The sequence below is a fragment of the Ornithorhynchus anatinus genome, chromosome 7, assembly GCF_004115215.2.
Source record: "Ornithorhynchus anatinus isolate Pmale09 chromosome 7, mOrnAna1.pri.v4, whole genome shotgun sequence".
Classification (NCBI taxonomy): Eukaryota; Metazoa; Chordata; class Mammalia; order Monotremata; family Ornithorhynchidae; genus Ornithorhynchus; species Ornithorhynchus anatinus.
In genome coordinates, this window is record NC_041734.1 from 63,629,699 (window position 1) to 63,652,277 (window position 22,579).

The 22,579-nt window shown below is 44.4% G+C and overlaps 1 protein-coding gene across 1 annotated transcript in view; it reads left to right on the top strand.

The window, feature by feature from the left end:
- Positions 1 to 22,579, top strand: part of LOC114813132 (C4b-binding protein alpha chain-like) — a 67,966-nt gene that overhangs the window by 40,083 nt on the left and 5,304 nt on the right. The window contains exon 13 of the mRNA XM_029068190.2: positions 4,999 to 5,094. Coding sequence (XP_028924023.1) covers positions 4,999 to 5,094 — 96 coding nt within the window. The remainder of the gene's footprint in view (positions 1 to 4,998; positions 5,095 to 22,579) is intronic.

Below are 22,579 nucleotides of genomic sequence, written 5' to 3' on the forward strand. Positions count from 1 at the left end.
GAAGAGAGAGAGAGAGAGAAAGGAAGAGAAGGAGTAAGAGAAGAGGAAGAAAACAAGAAAGAAAGAAGAGGAAGAAGAAAAGGAAGAAAAGAGAAAGATAACTGTAGACATTATTGCAGAATTTTCTTGCTCTCCACTGCTGGCAAATGTTAGAGAGGCTTTCGGGAATAAAACTGTATTCTCTGTCGATATGGAACTGTATTGTAGCTTTAGCCCCCTCAGCATCGTGCAAGGGACGTGACCTCTGTGGCATGAGAGACTCAGTGAAAGTCCAGAGATTGCCATTAACACTTTAGCACTGTATTCAGTAACCATACCAAAACAGCGTAATCCCCAGATCTATGCTCACAAAGCTACTAAGGAGGTCTTGCTGCCCTGGGAATTTTACCAAGATGTAATGATGGAATGATGGAATGGCTTCTTGTCAGAGCCAAAGGAGCCAGGACTCAGCCAGTCTCTATCATCAACAGAGTAAAGCAGGGTGGGTAATATCATCAGTATTATTACAAAGCCTTTATTAAGAAGCATAAGAAATTGGTTCTTGAGAATCCCCAGAAACGAGGTCTTGGAGTCTGTGCACCTGTGCTCAGTAAAAATTGGTGGGGGTGGGAGCCAATGTAGCAGCATCTACACGAGGCAAAGCCACAATGCGACTCAGACATACAACAAAGTGGAATGACCCTAAGATGTCCAAGCAACCTGTGAATGATGAATAGCGAAGAAGTGGACCTTTGGAAATATTTTTGAGATGGCAAAATGCAACCTAATTAGAAAGCAGCAATGTCCGTCAGACCTACCTACAGTGCCTGATTATGAGCGGGGTAGTTCTCTTTGAGTAAAATACCTTGAGTTTGAAAGAGAGTTAAAAATGGGGTCATTTTCTGCAGGTAGCAGCCTTTTGTTTGTTGCATGGAAGGTAGTGATGCATATACCGTGGCCTTTTCAGCCATACCTACCCATAAGGTGTTTAGTGGCTGCATACTTGATCTCTGTAAGAAACGATATTAAATGCAAAGGCAGGTCCCACTGGAAATTCCTACAATATGGCTTGTATTATGTATTCATCATCTGTGGATAACGGAGCATTTTCCCTTATATTTTGGCTTAACATAATAGTTTTCTCTCCCTGAATCAGAAAGTTGGAAGACGGAAAGCAGCACGGCCTAGTGGATAAAGCACAGGCCTGGAAGACAGAAGGATCTGGATCCTAATCCCCACTCCATCACTCATCTGCTGTGTGACCTCGGACAAGTCACTTAACATTTCTGGGCCTCAGTTACCTCCTCTGTAAAATGGGGATTAAGACAGTGAGCCCGACATGGGACATGGACTGTGTCCAACCTTTTTAGCTTATATCTCCTCCAGCACTTAATACAGTGCCTGGCACATACTGAGCGCTTTATGAATACCATAAAAAAGACTTGTATATTGAAGGAAAGGCCTACGAATGCAAGACTACTTTGTTAGGTTATTTCTCACTCTTGACTGCAGCCCTTTCCTCATATAGAGTTTATTCTATGAGAGGGGTGTTTTTCCTGCCTCAAAGGAATGGCACCATGGCAGAAAGACTAGCCAGTTAGAATTCGGACGACAAGTAAAGGAAGTAGAGTCCAGTCGGGTAACTTGAGTTCACGTCCCAGCGTGGGTGATGTTTGGCTCTCGGAAAAGGGTGCTCTTATTGGAGCCGAGGTTCTGAGTGGGAATGGGATAAGGTCTTCCCACGCTGCCAAGGATGAACCTGTCTTTCATGTTGTGCTGCCCCCTGAAACTACCACCTCGTCCTGCTCTCCTGCCCTACTCGAGACATCTGAAGGCCACAACTGTGATTGTTGTCATTCATTGTTTAGTTTACATTTCTCGTTTGCACCCTTCCTCTGGTTTTCGGGATAAAATAGGTATGACTCCGACTTTTCCCAAACCATTCTGGGGATGGCAACAGGACATGGCTTGTGGAAGGGGTGAGGGCCCAGCGATGTCTGCTGCTATTGAGATCTCAGAGATGTTCTCTTCTATGAGCAAATTCTCTTCTATGAGCACTAGCTACCCCCATTGGAGAAGCAATATAGCTCAGTGGAAAGAGCACTGGCTTGGGAGTCAGAGGTCATTGGCTCGAATCCAAGCCCTACCACCTGTCAACTGTATGACTTTGGGCAAGTCACTTAACTTCTCGGTGCCTCAGTTACCTCATCTGTAAAATGGGGATAAGACTGTGCGTTTCATGTGGGACAACCTGATGACCCTGTATCTAGCTCAGCGCTTAGAACAGTGCTCTGCACATAGTAAGTGCTTAACAAATACCAACATTATTATTACTAGCTATCTCTACACGCATGCCGCCCCTGGACACAGGAGGACTGGGAAAGAGAGTGTGGATGGCTCAATACAAATCACCATCGCCCTTCACAAACAACTCAACCATATGACCTGCTGGCGGAAGGATATACCTTTTCCCTCAAATGTCTGAGTAGTGCTCAACCTGATTGGCAAGGGGCCAGGAGAAGTAAATTATTGTAATCGTCCTGGACCAAGTGTCCAGGTGTGGAAGAGTTTCTAAATCTTTCAAAGATTCTCATCCACGGATACAATCTCACTACTACCCTCCCACTCCTTGAGAAGCAGCATAGCCTAGTGGAAAGAACCCGGGCCTAGAAGTCAGAATTCCTGGGTCCTAATCCCGGTTGCTCCACAAGCCTGCTGTGTGACCTTGGGCAAGTCACTTCACTTCCTCTGTGCCTCAGTTTCCTCATCTGGAAAATGGGGATTCAGTGCCTGTTTGCCCTCCTTCTTACACTGTGTGCCTGATGTGGGACAGGGACTGTGTCTGAGCTGATTGTATGAACCCCAGCACCTAGTACAGTGCTTGGCACATCCTAAATACTTAAATACAATCTTCATAATTTTTACCACTACTAGCAGTATCCTCTTCAAGCTGAAGGACCCCTGTATATCTTTCCCTACTTGTCCAGAGGTGATTCTGAATGACTCCATTCGTAGTATTTATTGATCACCTACTGTATACAGAGCACTTTATTAAGCACTCAAGAGAGGTAGAAGCAATATCCTGGCCCTCGTAGAGTTTACAGTCGAATGGGGGAGACAGACACAAAGTAATTTACGAATAGGATGAAGTGCTTAAATAATTGGGTGTACCCGCTGATGTGAACACAAGTGCTACTGGAATCAGCCATTTCCTAACACCTCTTTATAAAAGATTTTAGGTGTGCTTCATTAAAGATCCCAATGCATTCAAGATCTAAACTGGTAGCTTTTGAGATTCATTTTGTTAGTGACTTTTTTTATTTAAATGGCATACCTTTTGAAGTTCAGAGCCCAGACAGAGAAAAAAAAACTGTGACTATTATCACTCTTGTTTGCATAAAATAATCGTCCTCGCTAGCATAATTGCAGTGTATGAACTGATTGGGAACAGGAGAAAAGGCCAAAAGCTTGAATCTCAGGTTACGATTGACACCAAACAAAAATGCAGAGATATTACGGTGTCCAAAACATGGGCCTTTGGGTTATTTGTTCAAGGTCAAAGAAAGGCTGAGAAATAACCTTTATTCATAACACTAGTTGTATGATTCAATAAATTAGTAGAACCTCCCTATTGTGGATGAAAGCAGAAAATCCCTGGGATTCTATTCCTAGTGAATTTGACTTGTTCTTTCATGATAGTGAGTTAAGCGCATAGTAAAGTGCTCTGTACACAGTAAGTACTCAAATGCCATTGATTGATGTGTGAGTAGTGATGGTGAATCTGGTCAATCAGCAATCTACCTAATGTGTACACAACCAGTCAGTGGGAGTTCTTGAGCAGTTTGTGCAGAGCACTGCATCAATCAGTCATATTTATTGAGCACTTACTATGTGCAGAGCACTGTACTAAGCGCTTGGTAGAGTGCAATATAACAGAGTTGGTAGATGCATTCCCTTTCAATCAGTGGCATTTATTGAGGGCTTACTATATGCACAGCACTGTACTAAGTGCCTGAGGGAGTACAGGACAACAGAATTAGCGGACGAGTTCCCTATCCACAATGAGCTCACACTTGTGAATGCAATCCATATCCACGAGGAGCTTGCATCTACAGGGGCGAGACATTTCCATCAATCAATAGATTTACTGAGCACTTAAACTGTGTGCAGAGCACTGTACTAAACACTTGGGAGAGTACAACCCAGCAACATAGAAACATTTCCTGCCCACAACGAGCTTACATACATGACAGGGGAAATGGTACAGTATAAGGATATATACATAAGTGCTGTGGGGCTGGAGTGAGTATCAAAGTGCCTAAGGGGTCCACAGCCAAGTGCATGGGTGATGCAGAAGGAGGGTAGGAAGGGGGGAATGAGGGTTTAGTAAGGGAAGGTCTCTTGGAGGAGATGGAATTTTAGGAGAGTTTTGAAGGTGAGGAGAGTGGTGCTCTGTTGGCTGTGATGGGAGAGAGTTCCAGGCCCAAGGAAGAGCTTGGGTCCATCACATTGTACAAGACTGGTAAGGGCAGGAAGTTATGAAGCATCTAGAAGACAATATTCTGTCATCCAGCTTTCTAGGGAGAGACAGGATAAACTCAATAAAAGAAGCAGAGGAGCAGCATGGCCTAATGGATAGAGAATGGGCTTGGAAGTCAGTAGGATCTGGGTTCTAATCCCAGTTCCGGCGCTTGTCTGCTCTGTGACCTTGGGCAAATCAACTTCTCTGTGCCACAGTTACCTCATTTGTGAAGTGGGGATTAAGACTATGAGTCCCATGAGAGACACTGTCCAACCTGATTATCTCATACTTACACTAGTGCTTAGTAGAGTGCCTGGCACAGAAAGCTTAAGAAATACTGTTTTTTTTTAAAAAAAAAAACAAGGCCGATGGAGAGGAGGAAAAGGATAGCAGGTAACCCATGAACCCCCACATGCCCTCCCATCAGGAAACTTTGTGAATAGTAGCAGGAAGTGTTGTATTTGTTGGCTTACTTGGAACCCGTTTTCCACTTTTAGAGGGTGACACAGATGAACCAGGCGACCACGATGACCCAGTTGAACCAGGTGATCCAGATGACCCAAATAATTCAAGAATTCCTTTTATTTACATTAGTAAGTATTTTTTTGAAACAACCCCCCCCCCCCCCGAGATGAATTTAGCCCAGCTGTATCTGCCCTGGTACCTTAGAAGCAGGTATCCATTTCACTCACTTTCAGCCTTGGCCTCCACCTCAAGGAGAATGCCACATTGGAGGCTTTTCCCCTCCAGTTATTTTCATCACCTACTCGACCCACTAGTAAAACGATTCAAGCTCTAATGGCTTATATGAAACCGCTTCCATTCTCTTTGACCTTAGCAAGTTGGTCTGGAGGAATTGGAGTGCCAAAGATGTTTATAGAAGCAGAAACCTCATCGTAACCACTATGGCAGGCGAAAATGGTTAACGCTTGTGACGTGTGTTACCCATAGCCCAAAAGGCCAACCACGTATTGCCATAACTCAGATGGGAAATCTTCTCTGAGAACTGGCCCATCTCTTCTATTCCTTTCTTTAGTACATTGTTCGTTTAGAATATTATTAGAGAAGGTGTGGATAGAGCCTGGGCCTGGGAGCCAGAAGGACTTGGGTTCTAATCCTGGCTCAGCCACTCATCTGCTGTGTGATCTTGGGCAAGTCACTTCACTTCTCTGTGCCTCAGTTACCTTATCTGTAAAATGGGGAGCAAGGTTGAACCCCATGTGAAACATGGATTGTATCCAACCTGATTAGCGGGTGTGGCTCAGTGGAAAGAGTCAGGCTTTGGAGTCAGGGCTCATGAGTTCGAATCCCAGCTCTGCCACTTGTCGGCTGTGTGACTGTGGGCAAGTCACTTAACTTCTCTGTGCCTCAGTTCCCTCATCTGTAAAATGGGGATTAAGACTGTGAGCCCCACGTGGGACAACCTGATTCCCCTATGTCTACCCCAGCGCTTAGAACAGTGCTCGGCATATAGTAAGCGCTTAACAAATACCAACATTATTATTATTATTACCCCAGTGCTTAGTTCAGTGCCCGGTACTTGCTAAGCGCATAACAAATACAATTATTCATTAATTCCATCATATTTATTGAGCGCTTACAATGTGCAGAGCACTGTACTAAGTGCTTGGAAGAGTGTGCTTGGAAGAGGTCAATAAACAGACACATTCTCTTCCCACAGCGACCTTACAGTCTAGAGGCGGGGAGACAGACATTAATAGAGAAGCAGCGTGGCTCAGTGGAAAGAGCCCGGGCTTGGGAATCAGAGGTCATGGGTTCGAATCCCGCCTCTGCCACTTGTCAGCTGTGTGACTGTGGGCAAGTCACTTCACTTCTCATTGCCTCAGTTACCTCATCTGTAAAATGGGAATTAAGACTGTGAACCTCACGTGGGACAATCTGATTACCCTGTATCTACCCCAGCGCTTAGAACAGTGCTCTGCACATAGTAAGTGCTTAACAAATACCAACATTATTATTATTATTAATAGAAATAAATAAATTACAGATATGTACATAAGTGCTGCGGAGCTGGGAGGCGGTAAGAATAAAGGAAACCAGTCAGAAGGGAGTGGGAGAAGAGGAAAGATGGGAGGAAATGTGCCTTCAATAAGGCTTTGAATTGGGGGGAGTAGGGGTAAAGAGTAATTGTCTGCTGGATTTGAGGAGGGAGGGCATTCCAGGCCAGAGGCAGGATGTGGGCGAGGGGTTGGTGGCGAGATAGATGATATCAAGGCAGAGTGAGAAGGTTGGCATTAGACGAGCTAAGTGTACAGGCTGAGTTGTAGTAGGAGAGTAGTGAGGTGAGGTAGGAGGGGGTAAGGTGATTGAGTCCTTTAAAGCTGATGGTGAGGAGTATTTGATGCTGAGGTGGATGGGCAACCCCTGGACTTTCTTGCGGACTGGGGAAGCGTATCCTGAATGTTTTTGTAGAAAAATGAACGGGGCAGCAGAGTGAAATATAGACTAGAATAGGGAGAGACAGAAGGTTGGGAAGTCAGCAGGGAGGTTGATAGAGTAATCCAGGCAGGGTAGGATGAATGACTATATTAATGTGGTAGCAGTTTGGATGGAGAGGAAAGGGTGGAAGTATAAGAAGTCCCACCCAAACCATTCCAGAGAGATGGGTAGCCATCCGAATCTTAAATATCTCTCCGTCAAGGAACTAATAATAATAATGTTGATATTGGTTAAGTGCTTACTCTGTGCAGAGCACTATTCTAAGCACTGGGGTAGATACAGGGTAATCAGGTTGTCCCACGTGAGGCTCACAGTTAATCCCCATTTTACAGATGAGGTAAGTGAGGCACCGAGAAGTGAAGTGACTTGCCCACAGTCACACAGCAGACAAGTGGCAGAGCCGGAATTTGAACCCATGACCTCGGACTCCCAACCCGGGCTCTTGCCACTGAGCCACGCTGTGAGCTTTTGGTAGCCCCATCCAGATTTAACAATCTCTATGCTTGGGATGTTTTATTGTCCTGTCTAAAGGTTTCATGCAGCAATTCAACTCCATTTCCTCTCGCTCTGTCCTGTGGAAACAGGCAGTGGCTAATTCCTCCCCTTCATGTTAAGGCATCCAGGGTGGGTAATAACAATTCCCTTAACCTTTCTCAAAAAATCTTCATCCCCAACCCCACAACCCATCAGCCCCCTCCTTCAGACCCTTACCAAATTCTTCTCATCTCGCTCAAGTTGTGGATTTCTGGCCTGCCGAAGATAGAGCTTCTAGCCTATTGGATTGACCCAAGAAAGGAAGGAAATTCCTATACATTCAATCCATCAATCACTGGTATTTGTTGAGAGCTTACTGTGACCATACTAAACACTTGGGAGAGTACAGAGTAACAGAGTAAGCAGACATGTTCCCTGCCCACCACAAGGTTAGAGTCTAGAAGGGAAGACAGATATTAGTATAAATAAGTAAATTACAGATGTGTACATAAGTGCTGTTGGGCAGAGGGAGGGGTGAATAAACGGTGCAAATCCAAGTGCGAAGATGACACAGAAGGGAGTGGGTGAAGAGGAAATGAAAGCTTAATGAGGGAAGACCTCTTGGACGATGTGTGCTTTCAAAAAGGCTTTGAAAGTGAGGAGAAGTGATCAGCTATCAGATATGAAGAGGGAGGGAGTTTCAGGCCAGAGGCAGGATGTGGACAAGAAATAAGCAGTGAGATAGAAGAGACTGAGGTACAGTGGGAAGGTTGGCATTAGAGGAGCAAAGTGTACTGGGTGGGTTGAGGTAGGAGAGTAACAAGGTGAGGGAGGAGAGGTCAAGGTGATCTAGTGCTTTTAAGTCTATGGTAAGGAGTTTTTGTTTGATGTGGTGGAAGATGGGCACTCCCTGGAGGTTCTTGAGGAGTGGGGAAAAATGGACTGAATGGTTTTGTAGAAAAATGATCCAGGGACCAGAGTGAAGTGTGGACTAGAGTGGGGAGAAACAGAAGGTGGGGAAGGCAGCAAGGAGGCTGATGCAGTAATCAAGGTAGGAAAGAATAAATGCTTGGATTAACGTGTGAGCAATTTGGATGGAGAGGAAAAGGTGGATTTTCTCGATTGGAAGTCGATTGGTGACATTGAATATGTGGATTGAGTGAGAGAGATGAGGATAATGCCAAGTTTACGGGCTTGTGAAACAGAGGATGGTGGTGCTGTCTACAGTCATGGGAAAATCAGGGGGAAGGCAGGGTTTGGGTGGGTAGATAAGGAGTTCTGTTCCGGACGTTAAATTTGAGGTGTCGGCCGAACATCCTAGTAGAGATATCCTGAAGGCGGGAGGAAATGCAAGACTGTAGAGGAGAGAGATCAGGGCTGGACATGTAGATTTGGGAATCATCCACGTAAAGATGGTAGTTGAGGCCATGGGAGCAAATTACTCCGATTTTTCTGTCCCAGCATTAATACTTAATTGGTGTGGATTAAGGCCAGATGTGATTCCACTTAATTTCAGGAAGGCCCAAAGTCATCTCTCTGGGGTTTTTTAATGTGCATTCATTAGGCTTTCATTGGAAGAAGATGCTGTAATTAGAGTCACGATCTGTGAGCTCAGCCTGCCTTCCTGACGTTTCTAACACTATCTTGTTTTCTTACATGACATCAAATCCGTCCTTTAGAAGACAGGCTAAAGTCATTTTGTGCAAAAATAGATTATTGTGTGTACAGAGGTAGTGAAGGTAGCTGAAGAAACAAGGCAAGAAGCAGGAAAGATGACAGAACAGGGAGAGCCTCTGGACCTCCAGCCTCCAGCAGAGCAACTATGGGGATTTTGCTGAGGAGAGGGGCAAGAAAAACGAGGAAGGGCAGGAGAGAACCAAAACAAGATACAGGCCACCCCAATCACGCAACTACAAAGATGACTCAGGTGGTTAGGTGGAAAGACCACAGATTTAGGATTCTGGAGAACTGGGTTTTAACTTCGTTCCACCCCTTGGGTGAGTCACTGAACTGTGCTCTGCCCATATGTAAAATAAAGGATTTTTTTCCCCTATGTAAAATGTGGTTACATCCCCGTCTTCCCTCCTTCTTAGACAGAGAGTCCGATATGGGGCAGGAACTGAGTTCAATCTGATTATCTTGGATCTACCCCAGTGCTTAATGCAATGCTTGGCAAATAGCAGTTACTTAAATGTCAATCAATTGATCGAGCATATTTATTGAGTGCTTACTGTGGGCAGAACAATATACTAAGTGCCTGGGAGAGTACAATAAGAGCTAATAGACATGTCCCCTGCCCACAGGGAGCTTACGGACAGGAGTGGGAGACAGACATTAATATAAATGAATAAATTAGGGATATGCACGTAAGTGCTGTGCGGCTGAGGGAGGGAGGGAATAAAGGGAGAAAATAGAAGTGCAATGGCAACGCAGAAGGGCGTGGGGAAAGATGCATAAGGGCTTAGTCAGGGAGGCCTCTTGGAGGAGATGTGCCTTTAAATAGGCTTTGAAGGTGGAGAGAGTAATTGTCTGTTGCTTAGGAAGTATGGGGGGGGCATTCCAGGCTAGAGACAGAATGTGTGTGAGAGGTCAGCAGCGAGATAGATGAGATGGAGCTACAGTGAGTAGTTTGGCAGAGAAGTGAAGTGTGCAGGCAGAGTTGTAGTAGGAGAGCAGTACTGTGAGGTAGGAGAGGGCAGTGTGATTGAGTGCTTTAAAATCAATGGTAAGGAGTTTCTTTTTGATATGGAGGTAGATGGGCATCCACTGGAGGTTCACGAGAAGTGGAGAAACATCGGCTGAACATTTCTGTAGAAAAATGATCCAGGCAGAGTGAAGTATGGACCGGAGTTGAGAGAGACAGGAAGCAGGGAGGTCAGCAAGGAGGCTGCTAGAGTAATCAAGGTGGGGTAGAATGAGTGCTTGGATTAACGAGATAGCAGTTTGGATGGAGAGAAAAGGGTGGATTTTAGTGATGTGGTGAAGACTGAACTGATGGAATTTAGTGACACTGAATATGTGGGTTGAGTGAGAGATGAGACAAAGATAACATCAAGGTTATGGGCTTTTGAGACAGGAAGGATGGTGGTGCTGTCTTCAGTGATGAGAAAATCAGGGAGAGGACAAGGTTTGGGCAGGAAGATAAGATATGGAAGATTGATTGACTGATTGGAGAAAGCCTAGGTCACTGAATGGCCTAACCAGAGAGGAGTGAGCCAGGAAAGGTGGTGTGAGAACTCAGCCATCTTGCAGCTCCATTTTGTCCTGGACTGTATCTACAGCCGCCTAAGAACTTGGGGGGAGAGTTAAGGGGTGGGAGGGTGGGGGGAGAGGGTGAAGTTAATGGCTTTGCCCCAGGTTTCAATTCCAAAACAGTTGTCGCCACTTCTTTACCTCCCAGGAGTTGAAGTTTATGATCCACTATAACTAGTTTCTGCTCTTCTCATAATTCACTATAACCCTTGCTATCCTTTCCATTTTGATTGTACACCATCACAGTCATTTTTCAGTTTTTATTTATGTAACTAGTTTTATCTTCCTAAATGGTACCTACTGAGTTGCGAATAGGTCATTTTGAGTTCTTCAGGAAGTGTTTCCTTAACTTGGGTTTTCACTGTGCCTTTGGATAGAATGCAATGACAGAGGTAGGGAATGCTCTTCTGACGCTGTGCATCTGTCTGAGTACAGTGCAGCAGGACATTGAAAGAGACAGTTGTGTGTGTGTGCATGCAATGTCTGATGCAGTGGGAGTTGTACAGTGCAAGTGTTCCTTCATGTGGGATCCTTCAAGAACATAATCCCCTCCTTATAGGAAAACTGATATTCTTGACTCATCTCTGGCAAACAGCATGGCCTAGTGGAAAGAACATGAGCTTGAGAGTCAGAGGCCCTTGGGTCCTAATCCCAGTTCCCTCACTTGTCTGTTGTGTGATCTTGGGCAAGTCACTTCACTTCTCAGTGCTTCAGTTTCCTCATCTGCAAAATGAGGATTCAAATAGCCGTTCTTCCTCCTATTTAGACTCCTAGCCCCATGTAGAACCTGATTATCTTCTATCTGTGTCAGTGCTTAATACGGTGCTTGGCACATACTGAGCACTTAACAAAGTATGGCAATTATTACTATTATTTCATATACATATGTTATATTCATATACATGTTTTTCAACCCACGTATATAGTCGGTCACAAAATCCTGCCAATTCTACTTTCACATCTTTAGAATCTGCCCCTCTCCATCCAAACTGCTACGACCCTGATCCCAGGACTTATCCTATCCTGCCTTGACTTCTGCATCAGCCTCCTTGCTGATCTCCCACCACCTAGCTCTCCCCTGTACAGTTCATACTTCACTCTGTGGCCCAGACCCTCTTTCTAGAAAAAGTTCTGTCTATGACTCCCTACTCCTCAAAAACCTCCAATGTTTGCCATCCACCTCATCAAACTGAAACTCCTTACTATCTGTTTAAAGGCACTCAATCAGCTCTCCCCTCCTTCTTCACCTTGTTGTTCTCCAACTACAACCCAACCCGTACGTTTCACTCCGCTAATGCCAACTTACTTTACCTCGATCTCTTCCAACTCACCGCCGATCTCTGGCCTGGAACTCACTTCCCCTTCATATGTGAATCACCACCACTCTCTTCACCTTCAAACCTCTCCTAAAATCACATATTCTCCAAGGAGTTTTGCCTGACTAACCCGTTATTGCCCCAACCTATTCGCCTTCTCTCAAAAATCACCTTTGCACTTGATATTCATTCCAGCCATACAGCATTTATATACATGTCCTATCACTCTGCCATTTCCCTATCCTTAATTGACTTTAATGTCCATCTCCCCCTCTAGACTGTAAGCTCCTTGGGGGCAGGGATAAAGTCTTTGTAATGCCTCCTTCCAAGTACCAAGACCAGTGCTCTGCACACAATGAACATTCAATAAATGCCACTGATTTCTCGATTGGTGCCATCCAATAATTTAATGATTACATTCCTTGCTTGTTCTTCATGTCAGTTATATGGATAAAAATATTAAAATAGGGCTCAGTCAGCACAACCCTCTTGTAGCATAGCTTTCAGTTTCTTGCTTTGTTCACCAATGTGAAATCGTGTATTTTAATTCAAGGCACTATCTTCTTCTTTGTTGTTCATTGTGGCTCGGTAGGTGTTGCTGGTGAAAATCTTCCAGAAGCAGATCTGATGCCTTGTATCAGGTCTGATGCCTCCATCCACTCTTGGAAAAGGCAGCCCTTTGGATTTGTAGGCCTTTAGGTTCATTTAAAATTTGACACATGTTGATGCTAATTGCTTTCTACTAATCTTCCCCAAAACTTGCAGACTTTTGGATAAGACTTTTAACTCCTGGTCTCAATTTTCAAGGTTGAGTTCACTTCATCGTTTTCCTTTCAAATATTATTCTAACTGGTAAGTACAATATCCCTGTAAAACTTGCAAGGAAACCAACAGTGATATTGGAGCATTCTTGAAAGCATTTTTTCACGTTGGTTTCAGTGCCATGGAAGGTGATTCTGGGTCATTTCCTACATTTAGGGATTGTTTTATTAAAATGACTCTCTTGATTCCCAATGAGAAGCATAAGAAAATGCCTTGTGTGAAACTAATGTGCTAATGTGAAATAAATGGGAGTAAAAATGACATCTATAAATTTAATTTAAAGCTGCTATAGAGCAAAGAAACTATACTCTTTTGGTCTCAAATTCTGGACATCTTTTATTTAACACATTTCATATAGCCATCTTATAATTAGTTCCTTAATTTCATTCTTGGAGCTTGCCCCATGTACCGTAGGAAAAATAGATAAGAAAGATTAGAAAGATGTTGAATTTTAGATTTTTGTATTATCCAACCTGTTTTTTTGAAAGGTTTGTGGTTAGTAAACTTCCTTTTGATTGTCCTCAATGGGCCTTAATTTGATTGCCAGTCACTGTAACATCCACCATGTTGGAATATCATTGGAATAATCTGAAATAGGTCACAGCCATAACGGGCCTAGGAGTCAGAAGGACCTGGGTTCTAGTCTCGGTTCTAACACTCATCTGCTGTGTGACTTTGGACAAGTCATTTAACTTCTCTGTGCCTCAGTTATCTCATCTGTAAAATGGGAATTAAGACTGTGAGACCACATGGGACATGGACTGTGTCCAACGTGATAAGCTTCTATTGTAACAAATACCTTAAAAATTTCAAAAGACTTTATATTTCTGAGGAAAGGCCTAGGAATGCAAGATTACTTTGTTAGGGTATTTCACGTTGTGGATTGCAGCCCTTTTCTCATATATTGAGTTTATTTCATTAGAGGGGTTGTTTTCCCAGCCTCGAGTTAATAGCACCATGGCAGAAAGGCTGGCCAGCAGGAATTTGGATGACAAGGATTTCATTGGAAAAGGAGTCATTTTGTTGGTAAAGCAAGTAGCGGCCACTGGGCAGGTTCATGCCCAGCGTAGGCGAAGCTGTGGGGTTTGGCTCTTGGAGAAGAGTGCTCACACTGGAGCCAAGGTTCTGAGGTGGGGTGGGAGCAACGTGGCTCAGTGGAAAGAGCACAGGCTTGGAAGTCAGAGGTCATGAGTTCAAATCCCTGCTCTGCCACTTGTCAGCTGTGTGACTGGGCAAGTCACTTAACTTCTCTGTGCCTCAGTTACCTCATCTGTAAAATGGGGATTAAAACTGTGAGCCACACATGGGACAACCTGATTACCCTGTAAATCTACCCCAGCACTTAGAACTGTGCTCTGTAAATAGTAAGTGCTTAACAAATACCAACATTATTATTATAAGGTCTTCCCATGCTGCCAGGGGTGAAAGTGACTGTCTGTCTTGTTGTGCTGCCCCCTGAAACTAGCACCCTTTCCTGGATGTTTTGTTGTAATGGTGTTTGTCAGGTGCTTACTAAGTGTCAAACACTGGTCTAAGCGTTGAGGTAGATACAAGTGAATTAGGTTGGACACAGTCCCTGTCCTGCATGGGCTTCACGGTTTAAGTAGGAAGGAGAACAGGAGAACTGAGGCATGGAGAAATTAAGTGACTTGCCCAATGTCACCCAGCAAGCATGGCGTACTGGATAGACCATGGGCCTGGGATTCAGAAGGTCGGCTCTAATCCCAGCTCCTCCACTTGTCTGCTTTGTGACCTTGGGCAAGTCATTTTGCTTCTCTGTGCCTTAGTTACTTCATCTGTAAAATGGGGATTGAGACTGTGAGTCCTAGTTGGGACAGGGACTATGTCTAACGCAATTTGCCTTGTATCCACCCCAGCACTTAGTTCAGTGCCTAACACCTAGTGAGTGCTTAACAAATACCATAATTATTATTATCTGGCAGAGCTGGAATTAGAACCCTGGTCCTTTGACTCCCAGACCCATGCTCTTTCCAATAGGAGATGCTGCTTCTCCACACCGCTTACACCCCTCTCTGATATTCTTGCCATTCTCCCACCCTAGTCAAACACCACAACTCTGGTTGTTGTCATTTGTTGTTTGGTTTTGCATGCATTGTTTCCACCTTTCTTCTGGTTTTCATGAGAAAGAGGAAAAGACTCCTCCAACCCTTCCTAAACCACTCTGGGAACCGCACCCAGACGTGGTTTGTGGGAGGGGTGAGGGCCCAGTGATGTCTGCTGCTACTGAGATCTCAGAGATGTTTTCAACTATGACTCTAGCTACCCCCGTTCTCCTTACTAGCTGTCTCGGCCCGCACGCCGCCCCTGGATACAGGAGGACTGGGAAAGAGAGTGTGGATGGTTCAGTGCAAACCATCATCGCTCCACACAAACAACTCAACCACATGACCTGCTGATAGGAGGATGTACATTTTCCCTCAAATGTCTGAGTAGTGCTCAACCTGAATGGTGAAGGGCCAGGAGATGTAAACTATTGCAGTCGTCCTGGATAAAATGTCCAGGTGTGGAAGGGTTTCTAAATCTTTCAGTGAGGACAAGGAGGGCAGGGAGGGGGAAATGATGGCTTAGTGAGAGAAGGCCTCTTGGAGGAGATGGGATTTTAGGAGGGTTGTGAAGATGGAAAGAGTGGTGAACTCTTGAGTGGATACAATCTCACTACTACCCTCCCACTCCTTGAGAAGCAGCATAGCCTAGTGGAAGGAACCTGGGCCTGGAAGTCAGAGTTCCTGGATCCTAATCCTGACTCCACATGCCTACTGTGTGAACTTGGGCAAGACACTTCACTTCTCTGTGCCTCAGTTTCCTCATCTGGAAAACAGGGATTCAATGCCTGTTCCCTCCCTTTTACACTGTGTGCTTCATGTGGTACAGGGATTGTGTCTGAGCTGATTGTATGAACCCCAGCACAGTACAGTGCTTGGTACATCGTAAATACTTGATAAATACCATCATTGTCATTCCTACCACTACTAGCAATATCCTCTTCAAGTCAAAGGACCACTCTATATCTTTCCCTGCTTGTACAAAGATAATTCTGAATCAATCGATAGTATTTATTAGCCAGATAGTATTGATATCTGAATCAATCGATAGTATTTATTAGTCAGCTACTATGTACTATGTACTAAGCACTGAAGAGGGATAGAAAACACTGGAAATGGAAGAAATAATCCTGAGCCTCTTGGAGTTTACAATCTAAGATGGGAGACAGACACAAAATAATTTACAGATAGGAGGAACTGTTTAAATAGATGAGCGTGTCCATTGATATGAACACAAATGCCACTGGACTCAGCCACCTAATATCTCTTTATACAAATGTTTAGGTGTGCTTTATTAGAAAGACAGATCACATTCAGGAGCTAAAGTGGTAGCTTTTGAGATTTACTTTGGTACCTGTTTATTATTTGAATGGCATACCTTTTGAAGTTCAGAAGCCAAGGCAGAGAAAGCAGGACTTTGACTATTATTAATCCTGTATGTATTAAAAAAATCATCCTTGTTAATGTTAACTGCAGAGTATGAACTGAGTGACTGGATAAAGGGAAAAGGCAAACAAAAGCTTGAATCTCAGGTTATGATTGAAACCAAACAAAAATGCAGAGATAGTTTTATGTCCAAAACATGGGCCGTTGGGGTGTTTGTTCAAGGTAAGATAAAGGCCAAGAAGTAAATTTTATTCATATCCTTCTATCATTCTAGAACATACTCTGCACACAGTAAGCACTCAGTAAATACGATTGATTGAATGAATGAATGAATCCTTCAATCTGGATTAAAGTAGAAATTCCCTGGAAATTTATTTCTAGTGAATTTGGTTCATTCTTTCATAATAGTGAGAGCTAAGCCCTTAGTTCAGTGTTCTGCACACAGTAGGCACTCACCTACCACTGAATGATTTGTTGGTGAATCTGGTCAATCAGCAGTGTATCTAATATGTACACAGTGAATCAGTGGGAGTTACTGAATGCTTACTCTGTGCAGAACACTGTACTAAGCACTGGGGAAAGTTCAGTGCAGTGGAGTAGGTAAATATGATCCCTGCCCATGAAGAGCTAAACAGTCTACAGTGGGAGACACATTCAAATCCATTGCAGATGGGGGAAATAGTAGAATATAAGGATATGTACATAAGTGCTCTGGGGCTGGGGTGAGTATCAAGGGCCCAAGGGTTACACAGTCCCAAGTGCATAGGTGATGCCGGGGTAAGGCAGGGAGGGGAAAATGAGTGAGTGAGAGAAGGCCTCTTGGAGGAGTTGGGATTTTAGGAGGGTTGTGAAGATGGAAAGAGTGGTGAACTCTTGAATGTGAAGGGGGAGGGTGTCCCAGGTCCAAGGAAGGACATAGGTCCAACACATTATACAAGACTGGTAAGGGCAGGAGGTTACGAAGCATCTAGAAGACAGTATCCCTGCCATCCAGAAGCTTTCCAGGGAGAGGCAGGATAAACTCAATAAACAAGAGAAGTAGCAAGGCCTAATAGAGCACAGGCCTGGGGGGCAGAAGGATCTGGGTCTTAATCCCAGCTCCTACACCTGTCTGCTCTGTGACCTTGGGCAAGTCATTTAATTTCTCTGTGCCTCAGTTACCTCATCTGTGAAATTCATTCAGTTGTATTTACTGAGCGCTCACTGTGTGCAGAGCACTGTACTTACTAAGCACTCGAAAGGGTACAATACAACAGTAAACAGACCAATTCCTTGCCCATAGCAAGCTGTGAAATGGGCATTAAGACCATGAGCCCCATATGAGTCATGGACTGTGTCCAATCTGATTAGCTTGCATCTACTCCAGCATTTAGTACAATGCTTGGCAGACAGTAAGAGCTTAACAAATACTATAGCTGAGTTCCCCCCTCCAAAGCAAAAAACAACAAAGGAGAAGGAGAAAAGAAGAGGAAAAGGATAGTGCTTAGATATTTATTTACCCATGAACCCACACTCCCTCCCATCGGCAAGCTTTTTTTCTGAATAGTAGGAGGGAATGATGTATATGTTGGCTTACTTGGAACCCACTTTTCCACCTTCAGAGGGTGACCCAGTTGAACCAGGTGACCACCATAGCCCACAGGAGCAAAGTGATCCAGATGACCCAAATAATTCAAGAGTCCTTTTCATTTACATTAGTAAGTCCTTTTACCAAACTCCCAGATGAATTTGGCCCAGCTGCATCTACCCCAGTACTTAAGAAGCAGCTGTCCAATTCACTCCCTTTCAGCCGTGGCTTCCACCTCAAAGAGGAGGTCTCTCTTCTCCAGTTACTTTTCATCGTCTACCAGACCCACTTGTAAACAGCTTGTAGTGAGCTGTCATGGCTTAAGCAAATCCGCTTCCATTCTCCTTGACCTCAGCAAGACAGTCTGGGAGAATCTGAGGGCCAAAGACGGTTTGCAGAAGCAGAAACATCATAGTAACCACTGTAGCAGTGGAACATGGTTAATGCTTGGAACGTATGTTACCGTAAGTCAAATGGCCAACCACCACTTGCTGCGATTCAGGTGAGAAATCTTTTCTGAGAAATTTCTTCTGTTCCCTTCCGTAGCACACAGTGCACCAAACGGAATCGACTTCATTTAAAAAAAGCTTAATACATGTTTACTATGGTGGTTTCGTAAGTAGCTGTGAAACTTAAGCTCTAAACTGTGTGGGAACTCTGTATTCAAAATTTGCTTTGCTAATGAGACAACTAGAGCAGCTGCAGACTTGTCTGTCCTCCAGTCCTTTCCATTGGAAAGGCATGTATATATAGACAGGCTTATTGTCAAGAACTGGTGTGCTAGTTTGTAGAATGTGATCTCCTTTTTTAAAAAAGATTGGATGCAACATGTTATTGTTACCTTATGAGTCATGGCATCCTTTGGCTTCAGTTGAACCAGCACATTTCTGTTGGATGGAAAGCCAGTGTGGTTTCTACTGCTGTACCTCTCCAGGAAGTAGCGGCTTTGCCACACTGTGTGGGTACTCTGGTTTAGCTAGCACGGAAGCATGGAGCAAGATGATTTGGAATTCACCCTCGTGTCTCCAGGCAGGCTTCATCCAGACCATCCCAGAAAGATGGGTAGTCATCCCACATCTCTCCAGGAAAGGAAATGCCGTAATATTTGATAGCCCCATCTAGATTTAACGGCCTCTATAGTTGGAATATTTTATTATCCTTTCTAAATCCTTTATGCAGCGATTCAGCACCTTTTTCTCTCGCTCTGTCTGATGGAAATGGACAGCAGCAAATCCCTCCCCTTCATGGTAAGTCACCCTTATTAAACTCTTCAGGTTGTGTAGTTGCAGTTCCTTTAACCTTCATTGAAAGGTCCTTGTCCCTTACCTGCAAACATAGTCACCCTCCTCCAGACCCTCACCAAATTCTTCTCATCCCTCTCGATTAGTGGAGTCCTGTCCTGCTGAAGATAGAGCTCCTCACATATTGGATTGGCCCAAGAAAGGGAAGAGATTCCCGTACATTCAGTCCATCAGTTGGTGGCATTGGGTGCTTTCTATGTGTACAGCACTGAACTAAACGCTTAGGAGAGTGGAGTATGGCAGCGTTGGTAGAAATGTTCCTTGCCCATCACGAGGTTACAGTCTAGCCGGGGAGATGGACATTAAAATAAATAAAAGACATATGTACAAAAGTGCTGTGGGAACGAAGGAGGGGTGAATAAAGGGAGCAAATTCAAGGGCAAAGGTGACACAGAAGGGAGAGGGATAAGAGGAAATGAAGGCTTAACCAGGTGAGGACTCTTGGAAGAGATTTGCTTTTAACAAGGATTTGAAGGTGAGAGTGATCAGCTGTCAGATATGAAGAGGGAAGGAGTTCCAGGCCAGGGGCAGGATGTGGGTGAAAGGCCAGAAGTGAGATTGATGAGATTGAGGTACAATGAGTAGATTGGTATTAGAGGAGTGAAGTGTAGTGGCTGGTAAAGCAGGAGTGGGCAAGGTGATTGAGGGGCTTTAAAGCTGGTGATAAGGAGTTTCTGTTTGATGCAGACATAGATCGGCAACCACTGGAGGTTCTCAAGGAGTGAGGATATGGCCCTAGCCTTAGCAGCTTACATGGCCTTAGCAGCTTAATAGAAAAATATTCCAGACAGCAGAGTGAATTATGCACTGGAGTGGGGAGAGACAGAAGGCAAGGAAGTCAGCAAGGAAGTTGCTGCAGTAATCAAGTCAGGGAAGGATAAGTGCTTGGATTAACCTGATAGCAGTTCGGATGAAGAGGAAAGAGTGGATTTTAGTGATGTTGTGAAGGTTAAACAGACAGAATTTGATAGCAGATTGAATATATGGGTTGAATGAAAGGAGTCAAGGATAATGCCAAGGTTATGGGCTTGTGAAGCAGGGAGGACCGTGGTGCTATCTACAGTGATGGGAAAATCAGGGAGGGGAGAAGTTGGGTGGGAAGATGAGTTCAGTTTCAGACATTTTAAGTTTGAGGTGTCAACGGGATATCTGAGAAGAGATGTCCTGAAGGCAAGAGGAAATGTGACACTGCAGAGAAGGAGAGAGATCAGGACTGGAGATAGAATTTTGGGAATCGTCCACATAAAGATGGTAGTTGAGGCCATGTGAGCTATTACTCCTATTTTTCTGTCCCAGCATGAATGCTAAAATTGATACTGATTAAGGCCAGATGCCATTCCCTGTATTTCAGGAAGCCATCTCTCTGGGGGTTTTAAATGTGCACTGTTGACACTGCCGATCACCCTCCTTTTCCTGGAAATATTATCCAACCTTGGCTTCACTGACACTGTCCTCTCCTGTTTCACCCCTTATCTCTCTGGCCGTTCATTCTCAGTCTCCTTTGTAGGCTCCTCTTCTGCCTCCCATCCCCTAACTTTGGAGGTCCCCTAAGATTCAGTTCTGGGTCCCCTTCTATTCTCCATCTATGCCCACTCCTTTGAAGAGCTCATTCGCTCCTATTGCTTCAACTACCACCTCTATGTGGATGATTCCCAAATCTACATCTCCAGCCCTGATCTCTCTCCCTCTCTACAGCCTCACATTTCTTCTTGCCTTCAAGGCATCTCTAGTTGGATGTTCTCCCGTCACCTCAAGCTTAACATATTCAAAACTGAACTCTTATCTTCCCTCCCAAACCGTGATCTTCCCCTGACATTCCCATCACTGTAGATGGCACCACCATCCTTCCTGTCTTAGAAGTCTGTAATATTGGTGTTATCCTTGACTTCTTTCTGTCATTCAACCCATATAGTCAATGCAACACTAAATCCTGCGAGTCCCACCTTCACAACATTGCTAAAATCCACCCTTTCCTCTCCATCCAAATGGCTACCCCGTTAATACAATCACTCATCCTATCCCACCTGGATTACTCCATCAGCCTCCTTGCTGACCTCCCAGCCTCCTCTCTCTCCCCACTCCAGCCCATACTTCACTCTGCTGCTCAGATTATTTTTTTACAAAAACAGGACATATCTCCCCATGCCTCATAAAATTCCATCCACCTCTACATCAAACTAAAACTCCTCACCATTGGCTTTAAAGCACTAAATCACCTTGCCCCCTCCTACCTCATTTTGCTTCTCTCCTACTACAACCCAGGCTGCACTTCGTTCCACTGCTATAACCTTCTCACTGTGCCTCAATCTCATCTATCTCACCTCCAATCCTTCACCCACATCCTGCCTCTGGCCTGAAATGCCCTCCCTCCTCAAATCCAACAGATAATTTCTTTCCTCCCATTCAAAGCCTCATTGAAAGCACATCTTCTCCAAGAGGCCTTCCCTAACTAAGCCCCCCTTTCTATTTCTCCCACTCCCTTCTGCGTCACTCTGATTTGCTCCCTTTTCTCTTCCCCCTCCCAGCCCCACAACATTTTTGTATCTTTCTGTAATTTATTTATATTAATCCTGTCTCCTCCCCTAACCTTGTTGTGGGCAGCGAATGTCTCTGTTTATTATTACTTTACTCTCCCAAGAGCTTAGAACAGTGCTCTGCTCGCAGTAAGCACTCACTAAATATGATTGAATGAATGAATGTGCATTCATCAGGCTTTCACTGGAAGGAGGCTGTCTAATTGGAGTCACAAACTATGAGCTCAGCCTGCCTTCCCAACGTTTCTAACACTATCTTGTTTTCTAATACGGCATTGAATCTGCCCCTTAAGAAGACAAATTAAAGTTATTTTGTGCTAAAAGAGACTGCTGTGCTTAAAGACATGGTGAAGATAGCTGAAGACACAAGGCAAAGGAGCAGGAAAGGTGCCAGAACTGCAGCCTCAAATAGAGCAACCATAGGGATTTTGATGAGGTGAGGGGCAAGGAAAACAAGGAAGAGGAGGAGAGAAGTAAAACAAGACACTGGACACCCCATCATGCAACAACAAAGATGACTCTGGCAGCTAGGTCTGATTTTTGTTTCAGAACGGCATGACCTAATGGAAAGACCACAGATTTAGGATTTAGGGGAACTTAGGTTCTAATCTCAGTTCCACCACTTGCCTGCTGTATGATCTTCAGTGAGTCACTGAACCGCGCTCTGCTCATATGTAAAATAAGGGATTTTCCCCATATGTAAAATGTGGATTACATATCCGTCTACTCTTCCTCTTAGACAGGGAGTCCCTTCATGAAAGCACATCTCCTCCAGGAGGCCTTCTTTGACTAAGCCCTCCTTTCCTTTTCTCCCACTCCCTTCTGCGTAACCCTAACTTGCTGCCTTCATTCATCCCCCCTCCCAGCCTCCCAGCACTTCTGTAAATATCTGTAATTTATCTA